At 36.1% G+C, this 22,415-nt stretch overlaps 1 protein-coding gene and 1 pseudogene across 6 annotated transcripts in view; one reads left to right on the top strand and one right to left on the bottom strand.

Annotated features, from left to right (window-relative positions):
* Positions 1 to 2,061: 2,061 nt before the first annotated feature.
* Positions 2,062 to 22,415, bottom strand: part of CYLC1 (cylicin 1) — a 77,404-nt gene continuing 57,050 nt past the window's right edge. For all 6 annotated transcript variants that reach the window (XM_042974280.1, XM_042974281.1, XM_042974283.1 and 3 more), the window contains one exon: positions 2,062 to 2,240. In XM_042974280.1, the coding sequence (XP_042830214.1) occupies positions 2,208 to 2,240 (33 nt within the window). In that variant the 3' untranslated portion in view covers positions 2,062 to 2,207. The remainder of the gene's footprint in view (positions 2,241 to 22,415) is intronic.
* Positions 6,797 to 13,279, top strand: LOC102960549 (annotated as a pseudogene).

Below are 22,415 nucleotides of genomic sequence, written 5' to 3'. Positions count from 1 at the left end.
TTTCAGGTGGAGGGTAAATTCTCTAGCTGCCATTTGCCAACTGTTTTGGAAGTATTTTTACCAACATTTACAGATCTATCCTTGTGTACTGGCTGAATATTGGTATTGGGTCTAAATTTCATCCCTGTTTCTCATTTATTTCTCCAACATCACTTATTATTTATAGGTAATTGCTTTTATTATTTTATTTTATATCATTCAAGAGCTTCTTTTAGGAAATACAGGTACACACACACACACACACAAGGACACACATACACAGACACACACACATGCATTCTCTCTTTCCTCTTTTAAAAAATACTATAGCTTATATAACATATCTCTTATTCACCTTGATTTTTTTCACTAAAACTTAAGTAAAAGATCTTTCCATCTCACTACATAGAGAGCTTCTTTATTCCTTTTCAGATTCACGTGGTATTCCATTGCAATGAAGTACTGTTATATATTCAACCAATCATTTAATGACAGATAAATGGACTGTTTTTAAACTTTTCATATTTACAATGTTGCAATAAAAAAACTTTTTTGTGTCATTTAGGGAATGTGTAAAGTTATCAAATGGGTTAGAAAAATGACACCTCTTTAAGAATTGGATCTGAAATGTAGTAATTTCTGAGTAAATGGAAGACAAGATTATAACAAAAGGCAGAAATCAGACTGTATGGAATGAAGGAGTGCTCCATATTTATATCTGTCTATAGCTCTATCTATATATTTGTTGTTTCAATAGATAGGATATTTGTGTTCTCTCAAAATTCATATATTAAAATCTTAATTCCAAATGTGGTGGCATTAGAGTGGGCCTTAAGACCCCAAAGGTAGAGTCTTTGGGAAGTGCTTTGGGGGAGCAGAGCCCTCAAGAGAGGAATTAGTGTTTTTATAAAAGAGAACCCAGCGCTCCCTTTTCCCCTTCCACTATGTGAGGACACAGTGATAAGGGAGGTCTATGAACCAGAAGGTAGGCTCTCACAAGACCCTGAATTTTCTGGTTCCTTGATCTTGGACTACCCAACCTCTAGAATTGTGAGAAATAAATTTATTTATGAGCTACCCAATTCGTGGTATTTTGGTTATAGCAGCCAAGACAGACCAAGACGATTATCTAATCTAATCTAATCTAATCTAATCTAATCCTACTTCGGATTAGACTGTCGTTCTTTCCACACCCCTTTACAGCTTTCAAGAATAAACATTACAAGCATATTCATGGAAATATGTAAAATAATTGACAAATATGTGTTATTCTTTCAGGGTAACTTGCAGATTATCATTAAATAAAGTAATAAACTAAAGAAAAAGTGTCTAAAGGTAAATGATTACATTTAGAGGTCTATATGTATGTAGGAAGTGGGGGTTACTCTCTACATATATCTGTTTATTTCTTTTAAGGGTGTAAAAGATATGATTCTTTCCTTCCATTATCTGTTTACTTTTTCTTAATGCTAAGAAAAGGTAGATAAAACAAAACATGATAAATGTATTCAAAGGGAGATTGTAAAGTTTTAACCTAAATTTAGAAATGGTTTCCAATTAAAGTTTCAGAACATGGGGTAAAATGCTACAGCATTTTGGCTTGAATAGTTCAAACATTTAATAAAGCATGTACCACTAAAATTACCTCTATAAATTATACACAGGAAAATCAGCTCCTGGTGTAAGTGTTAAATTGTAGTGTAGGGCTAACCTGTAGCCTTGAGAAATAACAGCTTTGTTTGGATACTGTAGGTTAAGAGCTAACAGCCTTGTCCTATCAATCAAGGGAACAAGTTCAAGGAAAATCAACTGGATTAGTGTTTGATTGAATTGGGGCAAGGGCATGTCTGAACTGTTTCCACCCCGATCTGGGAACTATTTCTTTGTTCTGTTCCCAGGTGGTGATAAGACGATGTGGTAGGCTATAAAAACTCTGTACCCCGGCTGTTCAAGGCCACACTCTGATCAAGAGTGTTGGTCCCGATCTGTCGGCCTTGCCTCTCATTGCAATAAACTTTGTTGTGACTGTCACTGGTGCCCGTAGCATTCTGTTTCAGGAGTCGTGTGGATGCAACACTGGGATTCATGGAAGACTTGTTTTTATTTATTACAGTTCCACACAAGTAGAAATGATCATTTGGGAGTAGCCAGTGTTTACTGTGGTAAGGCCATTCTGTGAAACCAAGTGCTCAGTTGTTCTTTTATTTTCTTTTTCTTTTTCTTTTTCTTTAAAGCAGCTTATGAATCCACTTTGCTTCAGGCTGAGGAATAAAGTAAAAAAAGGAAAATAAAGAAAATAAAAAGTAAAATATTATTTATCTATTAATTATGGAGAGTTCCAGGTTTTTTAGAGACCACACCAAAACACATAATGTCACAAGTGAAAGGAACTTGGATATCATTTTTATTTTTTATTAAAAATACAGGTCCCTGGACTCCACCCCAGACTTATCAAGACGAAGTCTGAGATGGAGTCAGAAATTTGCATGTTCAACATCCCTGGGTGCTCCTAATGTTCACCAAAAGGTGAGAAGTACTGAATACTCATCCAACAATAAGGATTTGTGTAGGAACCAAGTTCTATCAAAGTACATTATGTATCTAAGATCTCACAACTATTTTAATAGACCAGAACTTTTGAAATTGATAATATAATATAAAAACACAAAAAGTAGTTAACAATAATGGAAAGTCACTTCAAATTCCACCCTACTAATATAAATATATTCATATTTGCATATTACTATCTTTGTTCAGAAACATGCAGATTTTTGCTTAGTTGTGATCCCATAGTATTTTTTCCTGTTTTTATCTCTTAAAAGTATAGTATGAACTTTTTCCTTTAATTATCAAGGTTTTATAATTATTTCAATGAATGCATTCTCCTAGTTTGATACCTTTAGTTTAATTCCAAAGTTTTTCCTTTATAGACTGTATTGTAATCATTGTCTTTATTCCTAGTGTTTGTTTATCCATCTGCTGATATTTTTATTACAATACATTTCAAGTAATGGGATTACTGAATCAAATAGTATTACCACATTTACGACTCTTCCTTCATAGTTCCATATAATTCTAGAGGAAGGTTAGACCAGTTTACACTGTTCTTTTGTGTCAGCCGTGAATAAATGTACCACCATCCTTAAAGCCTCAAGAACTCTATGTGAGATATATATGTAAGATATCTTAAACACATAATACATATAAAATTTATGTTATATTTATATAATTTAGGTATGGATTATTATATTTTTACTTCATTATTATATGAGAAATGATCTCATAGGATTGTTTTCATTACTAACCATGGTCAATATATTTTTTTAAATTTTTAAATATTTTATTATTATTTATTTTTGAGAGAGAGAGAGACAGAGCACGAGTGGAGGAGGGGCAGAGAGAGAGGGAGATACAGAATCCAAAGCAGGCTCCAGGCTCTGAGCTGCCAGCATAGAGCCTGACATGGGGCCTGAACTCACGAACCATGAGATCATGACTTGAGTTGAAGTCAGAGGCTTAACTGAATGAGCCACCCAGGCACCCCATAGTCAATATTTTTTAATAATTTTATTTCTTATATTTATTTATTTCCTCCTGTATAAATTATGTTTCTATTTCTTGGTCATTTATTATAGGTACCTTTATTTTACTATAAGAAATGTGTCTTATTACTCACACTCTTGATTTATAGTTCAGTATTTTTTTCTACATGATGATACTTCTCAAATAATTAGGATGAAGTGTTGACTGTGTGTAGCCTAAAATACAGATGGAATAACTTTCATCTACATATTGTGGTTTACGAGAATTACTGGAAATGCCACTTTCTAAAGCATTTCACATTACAAGTCCAAATATTTGACATTCATTCATTTATATTTTGGCTTTAAGAGATTTAAATGCTTCTGTTAAACCATAGTTAATACTTTAAGGGTGACTACTATGGACTGAATGTTTGTGTGTCCCTAAAATTCATATTCTGAAACCTTAATGCCCAATATGATGGTATTTGAAGGTAGAGAATTTTAGGGGGTAATTAGGTTTAGATGAGGTCCTAAGGGTGGAGTCCTCATGATGGGATTGGTCCCCTTATAAGAGAATGAATAGACCAGATCTCTTTCTATGCCATGCAAGAATATATCAAGAAAGTGGTGTCTATAAGCCAAGAATAGGTCTTTTACCAGAACTCAGCCATGCTTATACCCTAGTCGTGGACTTCTAGACTATCAAATTTTGAGAAATATGTGTTAAGTCACCCACTCTATGGTATTTGTCATAGCAGCCTGAGCTAAGATAGTATGAAATTATTTTGACAATTCAGGGAATAATAAGTGGCAGAATTTTTTCCATATGAGAAAGAGTTTTGAGTTTCTGGGACTTTCCATAAGATGAAACATTGTCTAAAGAAGGGAGATCTTGGGATTAAAGTTTGTTATTGACAGCCAAATGTCAACAAGAAATCAAAACTAATGGTGACTGAGGGGAAATAGGTAGACTAGTTGCATGTTTGAAGCACAGCAAAGCAACAGCATATCAACACAGTTATGCAATAAAGGAAAAAAAATCTTTTGAAACTACACCATTAAAAATCATAGGCCTTTGTTCACCTTCTTTCCATTTAATTTATAGTTTAATATTAAAAAGAAAACCTGTGTAGAGGCATCACAATAATCTATTGCAGCTTTTATGCCCCTTAGGTTTAATTATGTTTACTATGTGAGTTGCCAACCCTGTGTCTCTACCACCACTCACTTTGGATTCTTCCTGGAAATTCTATGTTTTACTTCAGTTAATATCACCTTTCAATATCATACTCTTATCTTGTATCTAATAATAAAATTTTATAGCCTGGTTCTCCTATTAACTAGTTGAGTGTACTTGGATACAAATTTCCCCACTGTCTTTGCCTTTCAAAATATTTCTTATCTTTCATGATCCAGGTCAAATATAACCTTAATAGTTATTTGACAGCTTTTTTTTTTACCCTTTTTTAATGAATGAATGGATGAATCAATGAATCAATGAATGTATTTATGAACTGGGCACACTAAAAATTATACTATCTAGTATCATCTGGATTTTTAAAACTGCCCAGCAATTATTTTATTCATTTTTTCCAATTTTTTAAATAAACGTCACACTAATTTTCTTGTTCAATAAATATCAAGTGCTAGCCACTTTCTTGGGAATTTGGGATATATTAGCAAACAAAACAAAGAGCTTTGCCCTCACAGCAATTACATTATATATTATATTATACTTTATGTATATAATACATTATATATTATATATTACATTATATATAATATACATATTATATATATGTGTGTGTATATATATATATATATATACATATTCATATTTGTCAAACTACTGCCACAATCACCCCAAACATTTCAATCACTCCCAAAAGATGCTATATATCCCTTGATTGAAAGTTTTAAGCAGATGTGATGTGTTTTAACATGATGTGATGTATGTTTTCTACAGAAGAGAGTTAACAGTGGCTGGGACCAGGGAGGTAGCAGTGTAGTTGATGAAAGGTGGTCATATTTTAGATATTTTTTGAGTAAACCAGATCTAACAAGGATTGTAAAAGAAAAAGAAAAATCAAAATGTCTTTGGTATATATTTATATATTTATATATATATTTATATATTTATGTATTATTTATATTCTGACTTATTTTGCTTATTTTGCTTATTTTGCTTGCATAATATTGCCCAGCTCCAGCCATATCGTTGCAAATCACAAAATTTTTCTTGTGTGAAAACCCATTTGTCCTGATATTCAGCACCAAAGCAACAAATTGAAAAGTGCCTAGACCATGAATGACAAAGACCCATTTACTAATTTTAAGCAGCTTCCAGACAGGTAGAAACCTGCAAGTACGTTATCAAGGGGCAGAAGCACTGGAGAGTGTCATTTTTGCAATATCATCTTGACTTGCTGCTGATAATGGCAATGATACCCATTTTTGATTCTCTTCCTCTAGCCTGTTAACATCAGTGGGCTGTGCTTCCTATCCTTCACTGTAATCAGAATGTATGAGTATCCCATGCCCCAATCAACGTGCAGGACACCCAAGCCACAATAGGGCCAAGTGAGTGCTCAAGCACCCCAACCCATGCAGAGACCAAGGCACAACAAGGGTGGGTAAGCACCCTAGGCCCTGCACTACCCACACAGCAACCAAGCCAAAGCTAAGTTGAGAAAGAGCCTCACATCCTGCCATCCCTATGTAGTGGAAATGCCACAACTTGGTTAGTTAGTTCCTTGAGCCTCACCCAAACCATTCAGAGACTTGAGCCACAGTTTAGGAAAATGCCCTTAGATTCACATTCCCTGTGCAACATACTAGCCACAAACTGAACAAATGAGTACCCAAATCCCTTGCCTACCCCACACAGAGACCAGGAAACAATGAGATGAGCAAGTGGCTAAAATTATACTCTCCTTGTGCAGGGGTTGAGTTACAAACAGTTCAAGAAAAGGCCTCATGCTTCACCACCTCTGTACAGCAGTTGTAGCCTTATCACAACCCATGAGTATGTGCAACCCATAAGAAGTACAACTATAGAGTACCTGGCTCTGGTAGCCAAGGAAGATTGAATTTCTGGACCACACATTTCAGCTTCTACACAAGACTTCTCCTTCAAGAGTGGGGGAGGTGGCCATTTTGCTTAATACAATACAAACACAGATAGGCAAAATGAGGAAACAGGAAAATGTTCCAAATCAAAGAATAAGGCAAATTCCCATATTAAACTTAATGAAATGGAAATAAACAATCTAACTGATAAAGCATTCAAAGTAATGGTCATAAAGATGCTCATTGATCTTCGGAGAAGAATGTATGAACATAGTGAGAACTTCACCAATGTAATAGAAAATATAAGAAAGTGCCAAACAAATTATAACTGTACTGAAAAATACATTAGAGAGGTTCAACAGCGCAATGAACAAAATAGAAGTATGAATTTGTGGGCTGGAATATAGAGTAATGGCAAACACCCAGAGCACCAAAAGGGGAGAAAAAAAAAGACAACATCTGGATAACATCAAGCAGAATGGGAAAAGAGAAAGAGAAAGGGACACAGAAAATGAAAATATCTCAAGAAATAAGTGCTAAGATGTCTCTAATCTGGGACAGGAAAACATACATACAGGTTCACAAAGCCCCAAAAGTTCCAAATAATATGAAACCAAAGAGAAACACATGGGGACACATTTTAAAATGGTAAAAGTTAAGGACAAAAAGAATTTTAAAAGCACCAAGAGTAAAGCAACTTACTACATACAAGGGAAACCTCAGAAAGCTATCGGCAGATTTTTCAGCTGAAACATTATAGGCCAGAAAGGAGTAGCATGACATATTCTGAAGTGCTGAAAGAGGAAAACTGCAAACCAAGAATCCTCTGCCTAGCAAGTTTATTATTCAAAATTAAGACTTACAAGTTGTTTTCCAGATAAGCAAGAACTAAAGGAAATTATCACCACTAAATCAGCTTTAAAAGAGATGTTAAAGACACTTCTCTGAGCTGAAATGGACAGGCATTAGTGAGTAATAAGAAAACACAGAAAAGCAAAAACCTCACTGTAAAGGATAAATAAATAAATGTTCAACCACATATAAAGTTAAGTATGATGGGTAAAATAAAAGTAGTAAAATTAAAAATACAATAATTAAGGGATATATAAAATAAAATTATATAAAGTGTATTTTCAAAATATTTTTGGGTGATATGAGTAAAGATTTGGAATGAGTACAAAATTAATATCAACTTAAAGTGGAGTATAACAAATAGAACAAAGTGAGGATTGCTCGAGGGGAGGTGGATGAGGGGATGGGCCAAATGGGTGATGGGCATTAAGGAGGGCATTTGTTGGGATGAAGACTAGGTGCTATATGTAAGTGATGAATCACTGGTTTCTACTCCTGAAACCAATACTACACTGTATGTTAACTAACTTATATTTAAATAAATAAATTTTAAAAAGACTACAATATACCTAAGGTATTTTATTTTATACGAACCTCACAGTACCATAAACAGCAACAATGGAAAAATCTTATAGTGAATACAAGAAAGACAATGAGAAAAGGATCTAAACATAATACTAAAGAAGAGGAGGAGCCAAGATGGCGGAACAGCATGGAAGGTTTTTGTGTGTCTCGCATCCATGGAATACAGCCAGACCAACACTAAACCATCCAACACACCTAAAAAACTGATTGGAGGTTTAACCCAACAATCTGCACAACCTGAAACACAGAATTCAGCAGGTATGTGGCACGGAGAGGTGAACTTGGGGAGAGAGAGGCTGGTGGCAGGCAGGGAGTCGCTTTTGCAGGCAGAGAGAGGATGGAGACTTGGGGTGGGGAGAATACAGGAAAAGCACCCCTCCCCAAAAACAGCTGGAGAGAAAGTGGAAAATTGGAAACAGCCACAGGGTCTAAAATAAAAAGGGAGAAAGGATAAAGGAGAGGGTTTAAATTCCATTAAGACTGTAAACAAGGGGAGCACAAAGTCTGCAACTCTGCAGCTCAATAACTGACTGTGCTCTGGTGGGAAGGGTGAATCCCCAGGAACAGACTGGGGTCTGGGGGGATCTCAGGCCACACAGGGAAGAGCGGTTCCACTGCTGGAAGGACATTTGGTAGAGACTGTTGAAGCCACCTAGACCCAGCAGACCCCCCAAAATGGCTACATTCGCTGGTGCTGGAATAAGGTCATTAAGGGTGAAGCCTGGTGCCAGATGTGTGTTGTGATTTTCCATAATCCCTGTAGCTCCTGCTACACTATCTTGATAACTTTTTCTGGGGTGGGCTGGCACCTGGCCTCAGTAATGGGGCACCAGAAGCAGCAGGGTCTAGCAAGCGATCCTGGGTGCAGTCAACATTTGGCCTTTGCTCATTTGGCCATTGCTCGATGAGACCCTCTTGCAGAGGGGCGGAATGGCTAAAAGCAGCAGTCCTTCAGAAGTCAGGGGCTGGGGGAAAAATGCATCTGAGACAAAACTTGGGAGAGGTATTGCCTGGGGCTTGTTCATAGTGAAGAAGTGGAGAGTGGATGAAAGCTGAAGACAGAGGACGGGTGCATGATTACTGATCAGGGAGAACACAGTTCCAATACTAGAGACTGGGTAGCTAGAACAGAGAATTAGTGATATAGAGGACAAACTTACCGAGAATAATGAAGCAGAAAAAAGAGGGAGATTAAGGCAAAAATGCACGATTTAAGACTTAGAGAAATCAGTGACTCATTAAAAAGGAACAACATCAGAATCAAAGGGGTCCCAGAAGACGAAGAGAGAAAAATCAGGGTAGAAGGGTTATGCGAGCATATAATACACAAATTCTCAAAATACTCAGGCAAGGAGAGAATCATGAAAGCATCAAGGGAAAAAAAGTCCCTAACTTACAAGGGAAGACAGATCAGGTTTGCAGCAGAAATTTCCACAGAAACTTGGAAGGCCAGAAAGGAGTGGCAGGGTATATTCAATGTGCTGAATCAGGAAAATATGCAGCCAAGAATTCTTTATCCAGCAAAGCTGTCATTCAAAATAGAAGGAGAGATAAAAAGTTTCCCAGAGAAACAAAAATTAAAGGAATTTGTGACCACTAAACCAGCCCTGCAAGAAATTTTAAAGGGGAATTTCTGAGGGAAGAAAAGATGTATACATATATATATATAATATATATATTATATATACACATATATATTATATATAATATATATAATATATTATATAACAAATATATAATTATATATTAATTATATTTATATAATATATTAATATAATTATATTATAATTATAATATTATAATATTATATATTATATGCTATTATATTATATATAATAATATAATATATATATTATATATAATATAATTATATAAAATAATATATATTAATATATTATAATATAACATATTATATATACCAAAAGCAACAAAGATTAGAGAGGACCAGAGAACACCACCAGAAACTCCAACTCTGCAAGCATCATAATGGCAATAAATTGATATCTTTCAGTACTCTAAACGTCATTGGGCTCAATGCTCCAATCAAAAGACATAGGGTAACAGAATGGATAGGAAAACAAGATCCATCTATATGCTGTTTACAAGAGACACACTTTAGACCTAAAGACACCTTCAGATTGAAAGTAAGGGGATGGAGAACCATCTATGATGTAATGGTGAACAAAAGAAAGCCAGAGTAGCCATACTTATCTCAGACAATCTAGACTTTAAAATAAAGACTATATCAAGAGATGCAGAAGGGCATTATATCATCATTAAGGGGTCTATCCACCAAGAAGACCTAACAATGGTAAACATTTATGCTCCAAATGTGATAGCACCCAAATATATAAATCAATTAATCTCAAACATAAAGAAACTCATCAATAGTAATACCACAATAGTAGGAGACTTCAACACCCCACTCACAACAATGGACAGATCATCTAATCAAAAAATCAACAAGAAACAATGTCTTTGAATGATACACTAGACCAGATGGATTTGACAGATATATTCAGAAAATTTCATTCTAAAGCAGCAGAATACAGTTTCTTCTCCAGTGTACATGGAATGCTCTCCAGAATAGACCATATACTGGGACACAAATCAACCCTAAGTAAGTACAAAAAGGTCAAGATCATACTGTGCATATTTTTAGACCACAACACTATGAAACTCGAAATCAACCACAAGACAAAATTTGGAAAGGTAACAAATACTTGAAGAACATCCTAGTAAAGAATGAATGGGCTAACCAAGCAGTTAAAGAGGAAATTAAAAAGTATATGGAAGTCAATGAAAATGATAACACAATCCAAAACCTCTGGGACGCAGCAAAGGCCATATAAGAGGAATGAATATAGCAATCCAGGCCTTCCTAAAGAAGGAAGAAAGATCTCAGATACACAACCTAACCTTATGTCTTAAGAAGCTGGAAAAAGCAGCAAATAAAACCAAAATCCAGAAGAAGACAGGAAATAATAAAGGTTAGAGCAGAAATTAATGCTATTGAAACTAAAAGAAAACAGTAGAACAGATTAATGAAACCAGAAGCTGGTTCTTTCAAAGGATTAACAAAATTGATAGACCACTCACCACTTTGATCAAAAAGAAAAAAGAAAGGACCCAAATAAATAAAATTAAGAATGAAAGAGGAGAGATCACAACCAACACAGCAGAGATACAAACAATAATAAAAGAATATTATGAGCAGTTATATGACAATGAAACGGTCAATCTGAAAGAAATAGACAAATTCCTAGAAACATATACACTACCAAAACTGAAACAGGAAGAAATAGAAAATTTGAACAGACGTATAACCAGTAAGGAAATCGAATTAGTAATCAAAAATCTCCCAAAATACAAGAGTCCAGGGCCAGGAAGCTTTGCAGGGCAATTCTACCAAACATTTAAGGAAGAGTTAACATTTTTCTCTTGAAAGTGTTCCAAAAAATAGAAATGGAAGGAAAACTTCCATACTCTTTCTAGGAAGCCAGCATTACCTTGGTTCCAAATCCAGACAGAGACCCCACTAAAAAGGAGAACCATAGACTGATTTCCCTGATGAACATAGATGCAAAAATCCTCAACAGGATATTAGCCAACTGGCTCCAACAATACAGTAAACAAATTATTCACCACGACCAAGTGGGGATTTATACCTGGGTTGCAAGGCTGTTTCATATCTGCAAAACAAAAGAAAGCAAGACACAAACAATCGGGCCAATATTTCTAAAGAACTTAGATTTTAAAATTCTCAAAAACCTATTAGCAAATTGAATTAAACAATATATTAAAAGAATAATACATGGTCAAGTGAGATTCATTTCGGGGATTCAATGATGGTTGAACATATGAAAATCAATCAACATGATATTCCACATTAAAAAATGAAGGATTAAAAAGTACATGATTAGTGACAGTACTGGAGAAGGAAGTTGGAAGCCACTATAGTAGCCTCTGGAGGAGCAAGCAACGTTGATCTGTGGTCCAGAGGCCATTATCCCCAACTGGGAAACCCAGGAAATCTCCACAGGGACCACTTTAATGGCTGAGCAATTTGATGGGGTCGTGATTTTGGGAGCCCACTCCATAACAACCACTGGGTCCTATATCGCCAGTTGAGTGACTGATAGGCTGACCCCTATTCATGACTATTTTTTGCTGCCACTAAGGCTCAGCAGCTTATATGCAGGCAGTAGCTGATGCTGTCAGTTATCAGTTTGATTTCCACAGCACCGAGCTGAATGAGCCTCCTATGGTACACACAGCAACCAGCCTCTTTTAGGAGATGTGTTAATGGTATCTAGAAGACCTGATGGCAGGAATCATCATTGCAGGCTGGTAACCCCAAGAAGGAGAGCTGTTGTACTCAGTGCCCATTGTAGGTATGATCGTAAGGCAGTCCTTGGCCACTGGGGGTTCTGGGAGCTCATATACCTATGGCTATTGGAAAGCATGACCAAGGAAGAGTGTCTGGAATTCACTGCCAATGATATTAATTTGGTCATCGAATGGGTGGTTCCAGTGGAGGGGTGATTTGCCTGGAAGCCATTGCAGAATTAAGGGTAGAGCAGAAGGTACTTTTGGGAGCCTAGATTCCCAAACTCACCATTACCACATCCCCAATTCCTAGAATTCTAGGATACAATAAAAGACACACCATTGTTATGGAAAATTCACTAAAAATTTCATCAAAAAAGAAAAAAAGTATGATAATTTCTATAGATGCAGAAAAAGCATTTGACAAAATTCAACATCAATTTATCATAAAAATTCACAACAAAGTGTTTGTAGAAGGAATGTACTTCAACATATAAAAGCCATATACAATAAACCCACAGCTAAGATACTCAGCAGTGAGAAGCTGAAAGCTTTTCCTCTAAATCAGAAACAAGACAAGGAGGCCTGCTCTGAGCACTTTTATTCAATATAGTATTAAAGTCCTAGTTGCAGCGATTAGGAAAGAAAAATAAGTAAAAGGTATCCAAATTGAAAAAGAAGAAGTAAAATTGTCACTATTTGAAGATGACATGAAAATGAATTCAGTAACATTATAGGATACAGAATTAATATACAGAGATGTATTATATATCTATACACTAAAATGAACTATCAGAAAGAAAAATTAAGAAAACAATCCCTTTTACAATAACATCAAAATAATAAAATACTCAGGAATAGATTTAACCAAGGAGGTGAAACTCTTATATTCAGAAAACGATGACATTGTAAAAGTGATTAAAGACAACACAAATAAGTGAAAATATATTTTGTACTCATGGACAGGAAGAATTAATATCTTTAAGATATCTATACTACCCAAAGAGTTAATATCATTAAAATATCTATACCACCCAAAGCAATCTAAAGATCCAATACAATCCCTATAAAATACTAATGACATTTTTACAGAATTACAGTAAATAATCCTGATATTTGAAGGAAACTACAATGGATACTTAATAGACAAAGAAATCTTAAAAAAGAATAAATATGGAAATATTAGATGCTACATGATTCTGAACTACACTACAAAACTATAATAATCAAAAGTATATGGTATTGGAACCAAAAGAGGCACGTAAGTTAATGGAACAGAATAGATACTCAAAAAATAAACTCATTTTCTGTGATCAATTTATCTACAACAGAGGAGGCAAGAACATATAGTGGGGGGAAAGAAACCAGAGTTTTTAATAAATTGTGTGCAAAACTAAACCACCTTCTTACAGTGAATACAAAAATATACTCGAAGTGAATTAAATACTTAAATGTGAGGCCTGAAACCAAAAAATTCCTGGATGAAAATACAAACAGTAAGTTTTTTTTGCATTGATCTTACCAATATTTTACTGGATGTATTTCCTCAGACAAGGACAACTAAAGCAAAAATGAATAAATGAAACTAGAGCAAACTAAAATCTTTTGCACAGTGAAGGAAACCAACAACAAAATAAATAGACAATCTACTAAACAGGAGAAGACACCTGGGGTTGATAGCCAAAAGATATAATGACCTTGTACAGCTCAATAGTAAAAGAAAAAAAGGCTAATTAAAAATTGGCATGCAACCTAAATAGACACTCTTCCAAAGAAGTCAACAGGCAACAACAGGGAGATGGCCAACAGGAAGATCAAAACATGCTCAATATCACTAATCATCAGGGAAATGCAAATAAAAACTTTAAGGACACACCAACTCATGCCTGCCAGAATGGTAATTATCAAACAAACAAAAAGCAAGAAATAACAAGTGTTGGGGAGGATGTGGAGGAATGGGAATCTTTGTGCACTGTTGGTCAAAATATAAATTGATGCAGCCACTATGAAAAACAGTATGGAGTTTCCTCAAAAAAAAAAAAAAGATTCAATTACCATGTGATCCAGCAATTCCACTTCTCATTATTTATCCAAGGAATGTAAAAACACTAATTCTAAAAGATGGATGTATTCCTTTGTTTATTATAGCTTTATATACAATAATCAAGATATGGAAGCAAACTAAGTATCCATTAATAATAAATGGATACAGAATGTATCACAAACACATTGGAATATTATTCAGCCATACAATAGAATGAAATCCTGCCAAATCCAACAACATGCAATCACGTAGAGGATATTATGCTAAGTGAAATAAGTCAGAGAAAGGCAAATGACATGATTTTTACTTATATGTGGAATCTAAAAATAAGTCAATAAAGCAAGACAGAAGTAGGCTCATAGGTACAGACAGCAAACTGATAGTTGTCAGAAGGGAGGGGATGGAGGAATGGGTGAAATAGGAAAAGGGGGCATGCAAACTTCCAGTTTAAATGATTAAGTCAGGGGCACCTGGGTGGCTCAGTTAAGCGTCTGACTCTAGATTTTGGCTCAGGACATGATCTCACAGTTTGTGGGTTTGAGCCCCATGTCTGTGCTGTGCACAGAGCCTGCTTGGGATTCTCCCTCTCCCTCTTTCTTTCCCCCACTTTTCTCTCTCAAAATAAATAAACTTTAAAAAATAAAATAAAATGATTAAGTCATGGGGATGTCACGTCCATCATAGGGAATATAGTCAATAATATTGTAATAAGTCTATATGGTGACAAATGGAAACTAGACTTCTGGTGGTAATCATGTATTAATGTATAAAATTATCAAATCACTATGAGGTACATTTGTAACTAATATATGTTGTATTTCAATCATATTTCAATAAAAATATAAAATAAGAGAAGGGCTAAAGAAAAGGGACAGGAAAGAACTGAAGAGGAATGAGTACAAAAATTTTTCAAATAAAATATTTAAAGTTACAAAGACAATTAATGAAGGAACTAAAAATAAAGATAGAATCATATTAGGAAAAGAGGAGAGGAGATGGTGTATATGAACAAAATCTTCACCCATTGTGGAAGACCATTTTGAGAAAATGTATAAAATTGAAAAGTAACCATAAAATATATTATTTAGAGATATGGAAGTAGCCAACAAACAAAATAAATACAGAATCACATTTATATGTACCTATGACCTTCGGTTTGCCTATACAACTAATTTTACTGGTACTTGAATATCTTATCATCAAATACAATGATAATGCTTCAAATTAAAGCAATTGTGTCTTTTGAAAACAGACCAAACCAAGTAATGACAGTGTTAGAAAAATGAGTCCTTATGTCATAAGTATATATTTTAAATACAATTCTTAAATTATTATTTTTTTACACTCTGGAAATCAGTGTAGTATCAAAGAATTCCCATACCTTTTCCTTTTCCTTAGAAAAATTTCATTAGATAATTTTCATTTCATGTCACTATTTCTTGTGATCTAGTAGTTCAGCCACCTATGTTACATCATTAGGCGTATTCCATTACTGATCCATCCCAGTTATGTGCAGGCACATGGCTTACATCTTTCAGACTCCATTAAAACACCAAACACTGTCACTGTACTGTTCACTCCGGTTTCAATTTATAGCTCATTTAACTTAATTCTTCATTTTGGAGACAAAGAAATAGGCCCAGAATAGGAAGAGGATTTACTGGTTTTATTTTGTCATAAAACGATATGTGTTTTAGGGTAAAAAGTACAAATTTAAAGAGTCTGCACAGTTCTATAGTTCCTGTGTCTTTATTCAATTTGTGAATTCACAAAAAAATCACACAGAGTAGAAAGATTTTGGAGGAAGATGGTGGCGTAGGAGGATGCTGGGTTCACCGCGTCCTACTGATCACTTAGATTCCAACCACATCTGCCTAAATAACCCAGAAAACCCACCAGAAGGCTAGCAAAATGGACTCTCCAGAGAAAAGCGTAAATGAGAGGCCCACGGAAGAGGGTAGAATGGGGTGAGAGGCAGTGAATGTTACATGGACTGGCAGGAGGGAGCCGGGGAGGTGGAGGGGCAGCCAGCCTTCCCGGCAAGGCAGAGCCCCCGAGTCTGGCTTGCAAAAGCGGAGGGGCTGGATGGAGTGTGTTCTCACAGCCAGCAGAACTTAACATCTGGAATGTTATAAGTCAACACCTCTGCTTGGAGAGTGGGAGGGCTAGAGGAAAATGGGAGGGAGAGTTGTTGAGCCCCAGAAGACAGAGCTCAGCTTGGCGGGGAACAAAGGCGCTGGCCAGCACCATCTCCCTTGCCCATCCCCCAGCCAAAATCCCAAAGGGAACCAGTTCCCATCAGGGAACTTGCTTGCACCGGGCAAACACCCAATGCTGTGCTTCTGTGGATCCATCCCTCCGAAGGGTTGGCCTCCCTCCCGGTGCTGCAGGGCTCCTCCCGAAGCGGACACCTAAGGCAAAGCAAGCTGAGTCTGCCCCTACTGCCCCTGGCACCCTGCTGATCCACCCCAGCTAATATGCCAGATCCCATCGAAGCAGCACCACAAGCCTGGCAGTGTGCAAGTAGTCCAGACAGGGGCCACACTACTCCACATTGAGTCCTGCCCCTGGAGAGGAGAAGATAAGGTACACACCAGTCTGACTGTGGCTCCAGCGGTGGGCTGGGGGCAGACATCAGGTCTGACCACCAATGTAAGTTACTCCAGACAGCACAGAGGAAGAGCCCTGCAGTTCCACGCCACTCCAGGGTCTATCCAAAATGACAACATGGAAGAATTCTCCTCAAAATAATCTCCAGGAAGTAGAGACAGCTAAAGAACTGATCAAAACGATCTAAGCAATGTAACAGAAAATGAATTTAAAGTAATAGTCATAAAATTAATCGCTGGGCTTGAAAAAAGCATAAAGGACAGCAGAGAATCTATTACTACAGAGATCAAGGGACTAAGAAAGAGTCAGGAGGAGCTAAAAATGCTATAAATGAGCTGCAAAATAAAAATAAGATGACCACAGCTCAGATTGAAGAGGCAGAGGAGAGAATAGGTGAATTATAAGATAAAACTATGGAAAAAGAGGAAGCTGAGAAAAAGAGAGATAAAAAAATACAGGAGTAAGAGGGGAAAATTAGAAAACTAAGTAACAATTAAACGTAATAACATATGCATAATTGGGATTCCAGGGGAGGAAGAGGGAGAGAGAGGTGCTGAAGGTGTACTTGAAGAAATCATAGCTGAGAACTTCCCTGATCTGGGGAAGGAAAAAGGCATTGAAATCCAAGAGGCACAGAGAACTCCCTTCAGACGTATCTTGAATTGATCTTCTGCATGACATATCATAGTGAAACTGGCAAAATATAAGGATAAAGAGAAAATTTGGAAAGCAGCTAGGGATAAACATGCTCTAACACATAAAGGGAAACTGATAAGACTAGTGATGGATCTCTCCACTGAAACTTGTCAGGCCAGAAAGGAATGGCAGGAAATCTTCAATGTAATGAACAGAAAAATATGCAGCCGAGAATCCGTTATCCAGCAAGTCTGTCATTTAGAATAGAAGAGATACAGTCTTCACATACAAAAACTAAACACATTCGTCACCACTAAACCAGCCCTACAAGAGATCCTAAGGGGGACCTGTGAGACAAGGTACCAGAGACATCACTACAAGCATGGAACCCACAGACATCACAATGACTCTAAACCCATATCTTTCTATAATAACACAGAATGTAAATGGACTAAATGCTCCAACCAAAAGACATAGGGTATCAGAATGGATAAAAAACCAAGACCCATCTATTTGCTGTCTACAAGAGACTCATTTTAGACCTGAGGACACCTTCAGATTGAAAGTGACAGGATGGAGAACTATCTATCATGCTACTGGAAGTCAAAAGAAAGCTGGAGTAGCCATACTTATATCAGACAAACTAGACTTTAAATTAAAGGCTGTAACAAGAGATGAAGAAGGGTATTATATAATAATCACAGGGTCTATCCATCAGGAAGAGCTAACAATTATAAATGTCAGTGTGCCGAATATGGGAGCCCCAAAATATATAAAACAATTACTCACAAATATAAGCAACCTTATTGATAAGAAGGTGGTAATTGGAGGAGACCTTAATACTCCACTTACAACAATGGATAGAGCATCTAGACACAAGATCAATAAAGAAACAAGGGCCCTGAATGATACATTGGATCAGATGGACTTGACAGATATATTTAGAACTCTGCATCCCAAAGCAACAGAATATACTTTCTTCTCGAGTGCACATGGAACATTCTCCAAGATAGATCACACACTGGGTCACAAAACAGCCCTTCATAAGTATACAAGAATTGAGATCATACCATGCATACTTTCAGACCACAGTGTGATGAAGTTTGAAATCAACCACAGGAAAAAGTCTGGAGAACCTCCCAAAGCATGGAGGTTAAAGAACACTCTACTAAAGAATGAATGGGTCAACCAGGCAATTAGAGAAGAAATCAAGAAACATATGGAAACAAATGAAAATGAAAAGACAACAATCCAAATGCTTTGGGATGCAGTGAAGGAAGTGCTGAGAGGAAAATACATTGCAATCCAGGCTTATCTCAAGAAACAAGAAAAATCCCAAATACAAAATCTAACAGCACACCTAAAGGAAATAGAAACAGAACAGCAAAGACACCCCAAACCCAGCGGAAGAAGAGAAATAATAAAGATCAGAGAAGAAATAAACAATATAGAATCTAAAACAAACAAAAAAAAACCTACAGCATATCAATGAAACCAAGAGTTGTTTTTTTGAAAAAATAAACAAAATTGGTAAACCTCTAGGCAGGCGTCTCAAAAAGAAAAGACAGAGGGCCCAGATAGATAAAATCATGAATGAAAATGGAAGTATTACAACCAATCCCTCAGAAATACAATCAATTATCAGGGAATACTATGAAAAATTATATGCCAACAAACTGGACAACCTGGTAGAAAAGGACAAATTCCTAAGCACCCACACACTCCCAAAACTCAAACAGGAAGAAATAGAAAACTTGAACAGACCCATAACCAGTGAATAAATTGATTCAGTTATCAAACATCTCCCAACAAATAAGAGTCCAGGACCAGATGGTTTCCCAGGGGAATTCTACCAGACATTTAAAGCAGAAATAATACCTATCCTTCTCAAGCTATTAAAAAAAAAAAAGAAAAATGAAGGAAAACTTCCAGACTCATTCTATGAAGCCAGCATTATTTTGATTCCTAAACCAGACAGAGACCCAGTAAAAAAAGAGAACTACAGGTCAATATCCCTGATGAAAATGGATGCAAAAATTCTCAATAAGATACTAGCAAATCGAATTCAACAGCATATAAAAAGAGTTATTCACCATGATCAAGTGGGACTCATTCCTGAGCTGCAGGACTGGTTCAACATTCACAAATCAATCAACGTGGTACATCACATTAATAAAAGAAAAGATAAGAACCATATCACCCTGTCAATCGATGCAGAAAAAGCATTTGACAAAATCCAGCACCCTTTCTTAATAAAAACCCTCGAGAAAGTCGGGATCGAAGGAACATACTTAAACATCATAAAAGCCATTTATGAAAAGCCCACAGCTCATATCATCCTCAATGGGGAAAAACTGAGAGCTTTCTCCCTGAGATCAGGAACATGACAGGGATGTCCACTCTCACCGCTGTTGTTTCACACAGTGTTGGAAGTTCTAGCATCAGCAATCAGACAACAAAAGGAAATCAAAGGCATCAAAATTGGCAAAGATAAAGTTAAGCTTTCACTTTTTTCAGATCACATGATATTATACATGGAAAACCTGATAGACTCCACCAAAAGTCTGCTAGAACTGATACATGAATTCAGCAAAGTCGCAGGATACAAAATCAATGTACAGAAATCAGTTGCATTCTTATGCACTAATAATGAAGCAACAGAAATACAAATAAAGAAACTGATCCCATTCACAATTGCACCAAGAAGCATAAAATGCCTAGGAATAAACCTAACCAAAGATGTAAAAGATCTGTATGTTGAAAGCTATAGAAAGCTTATGAAGGAAATTGAAGAAGATATAAAAGAAATGGAAAAACATTCCATGCTCATGGATTGGAAGAATAAGTATTGTTAAAATGTCAATACTACCCAAAGCTATGTACACATTTAATGCAATCCTAATCAAAATTGTACCAGTATTCTTCTCGATGCTAGATCAGGTAAGTCAGAGTGGCTAAAATGAACAAATCAGGAGACTGCTAGATTTGATGCTAGAAAGGATGTGGAGAAACGGGAACCCTCTTGCACTGTTGGTCGGGATGCAAACTGGTGCAGCCACCATGGAAAACAGTGTGTAAGTTCCTCAAAAAATTGGAAATAGACCTACCCTATAACCCAGCAATAGCACTTTTGGAAATTTACCCAAGGGATACAGGAGTGCTGATGCATAGGGGCACTTGTACCCTAGTGTTTATAGCAGCACTTTCAACAATAGCTAAATTATGGAAAGAGCCTAAATATCCATCAACTGACGAGTGAATAAAGAAATTGTGGTTTATATACACAATGGAATACTACGTGGCAATGAGAAAGAATGAAATATGGCCCTTTGTAGCAACGTGGTTGGAACTGGAGAGTGTTATGTTAAGTGAAATAAGTCATACATAGAAAGACAGATATCATATATTTTCACTCTTATGTGGATCCTGAGAAACTTAACAGAAGTCTATGGGGGGGGGGGAGAAAAAAAAAGAGGTTAGAGAGGGAGAGAGCCAAAGCATAAGAGGGTCTTAAAAACTGAGAACAAACTGAGGATTGATGGGGGGCAGGAGGGAGGGGAGAGTGTGTGATGTGTATTGAGGAGGACACCTTTTGGGATGAGAACTGGGTGTTGTATGGAAACCAATTTTACAATAAATTTCATATTAAAAAAATCACATAGAGTAACTAAGTATAGCTAATTCCGTATAGAGTAAGTACTCTAAGGTGGACTCCAGTTTACAAACAATATCTTTCCTTGAATAGAAATAATTTTTCATCCTCCTTCCTTTTTTTTTGGTTATTTGATTTGCCTTCATTTGACTCTAATTAACCATGGAATTGACAATACAAGCTATTTCATCAAATGCTTAGTATTATGTATAATACCACCTAATTTCTGGGTGCTCAGTAAATGAAAATACCTGCTGGAAAATAAAATAAGCTATCAATGACAGTTTCTATTGATAAGAAGGTGACAATTAACATATTGATTTATTTTTTGACTTGAACATTTTGTACCGAACTGGTTTCTTTTACCTTATGTTCATATTGCCCAAATGCAAATTAAAATTTACACACATCAGTATTTTAGAAATCTTGATAGGAATATGGGTCTATGAATATGTTTCATACAACCCTAGATATATTACTAAGCAATTTACATGCTTTACTTTCCTATAAAGAATGTAATATTCATGTTCCATTTTACATTTGAGGAAAATGATATTCCAAATGATTAAAAAAAGTTCTGCAAAGGAATTCTGCAAGTAACTGGTAGGGTAGCAATTAAAATCAAAGCTTTCTGACTCCAAAACTGTAGGAAGTAGCAACTAGATTATGCAACATTCATGATACTTTCTATTTTCAACTTATTTTGGTATTTTGAGGAAGGTTAGAATATCTTTGCTGACACATTTTAAGATACTAGAACCTTGGCTATCACAATGTTCACAGTTGGGGACTAGATGACCACTTATTATTTCCTTAGGGCAAGCTTTTTAAAAATTAAAAAAAAATGTTTATTTTTGAGACAGAGCAAGAGACAGAGGGCAAGTGGGGTAGGGATAGACAGAGGGTGACACAGAATCTGAAACAGGGTCCAGGCTTCAAGCTGCAGGCACAGAGCCCAACACGGAACTCATACCCAAGAACCGCAAGATCATGATCTGAGCCAAAGTCAGCTGCCAACCAACTGAGTCACTCAGGTGCCCCAGGACTAGCTTTTTATTTTTAAATTCCCTGTTGAAAACTAGGTTATGGCGAAGATTATTTTCACCAATATAGAAAGCCAAGAATAAATGAAAAG

Source organism: Panthera tigris, chromosome X (genome assembly GCF_018350195.1).
Source record: "Panthera tigris isolate Pti1 chromosome X, P.tigris_Pti1_mat1.1, whole genome shotgun sequence".
NCBI lineage: Eukaryota > Metazoa > Chordata > Mammalia > Carnivora > Felidae > Panthera > Panthera tigris.
The sequence above is the reverse complement of the archived record's forward strand: the minus strand, read 5'-3'. Positions and strand labels throughout refer to the sequence as shown.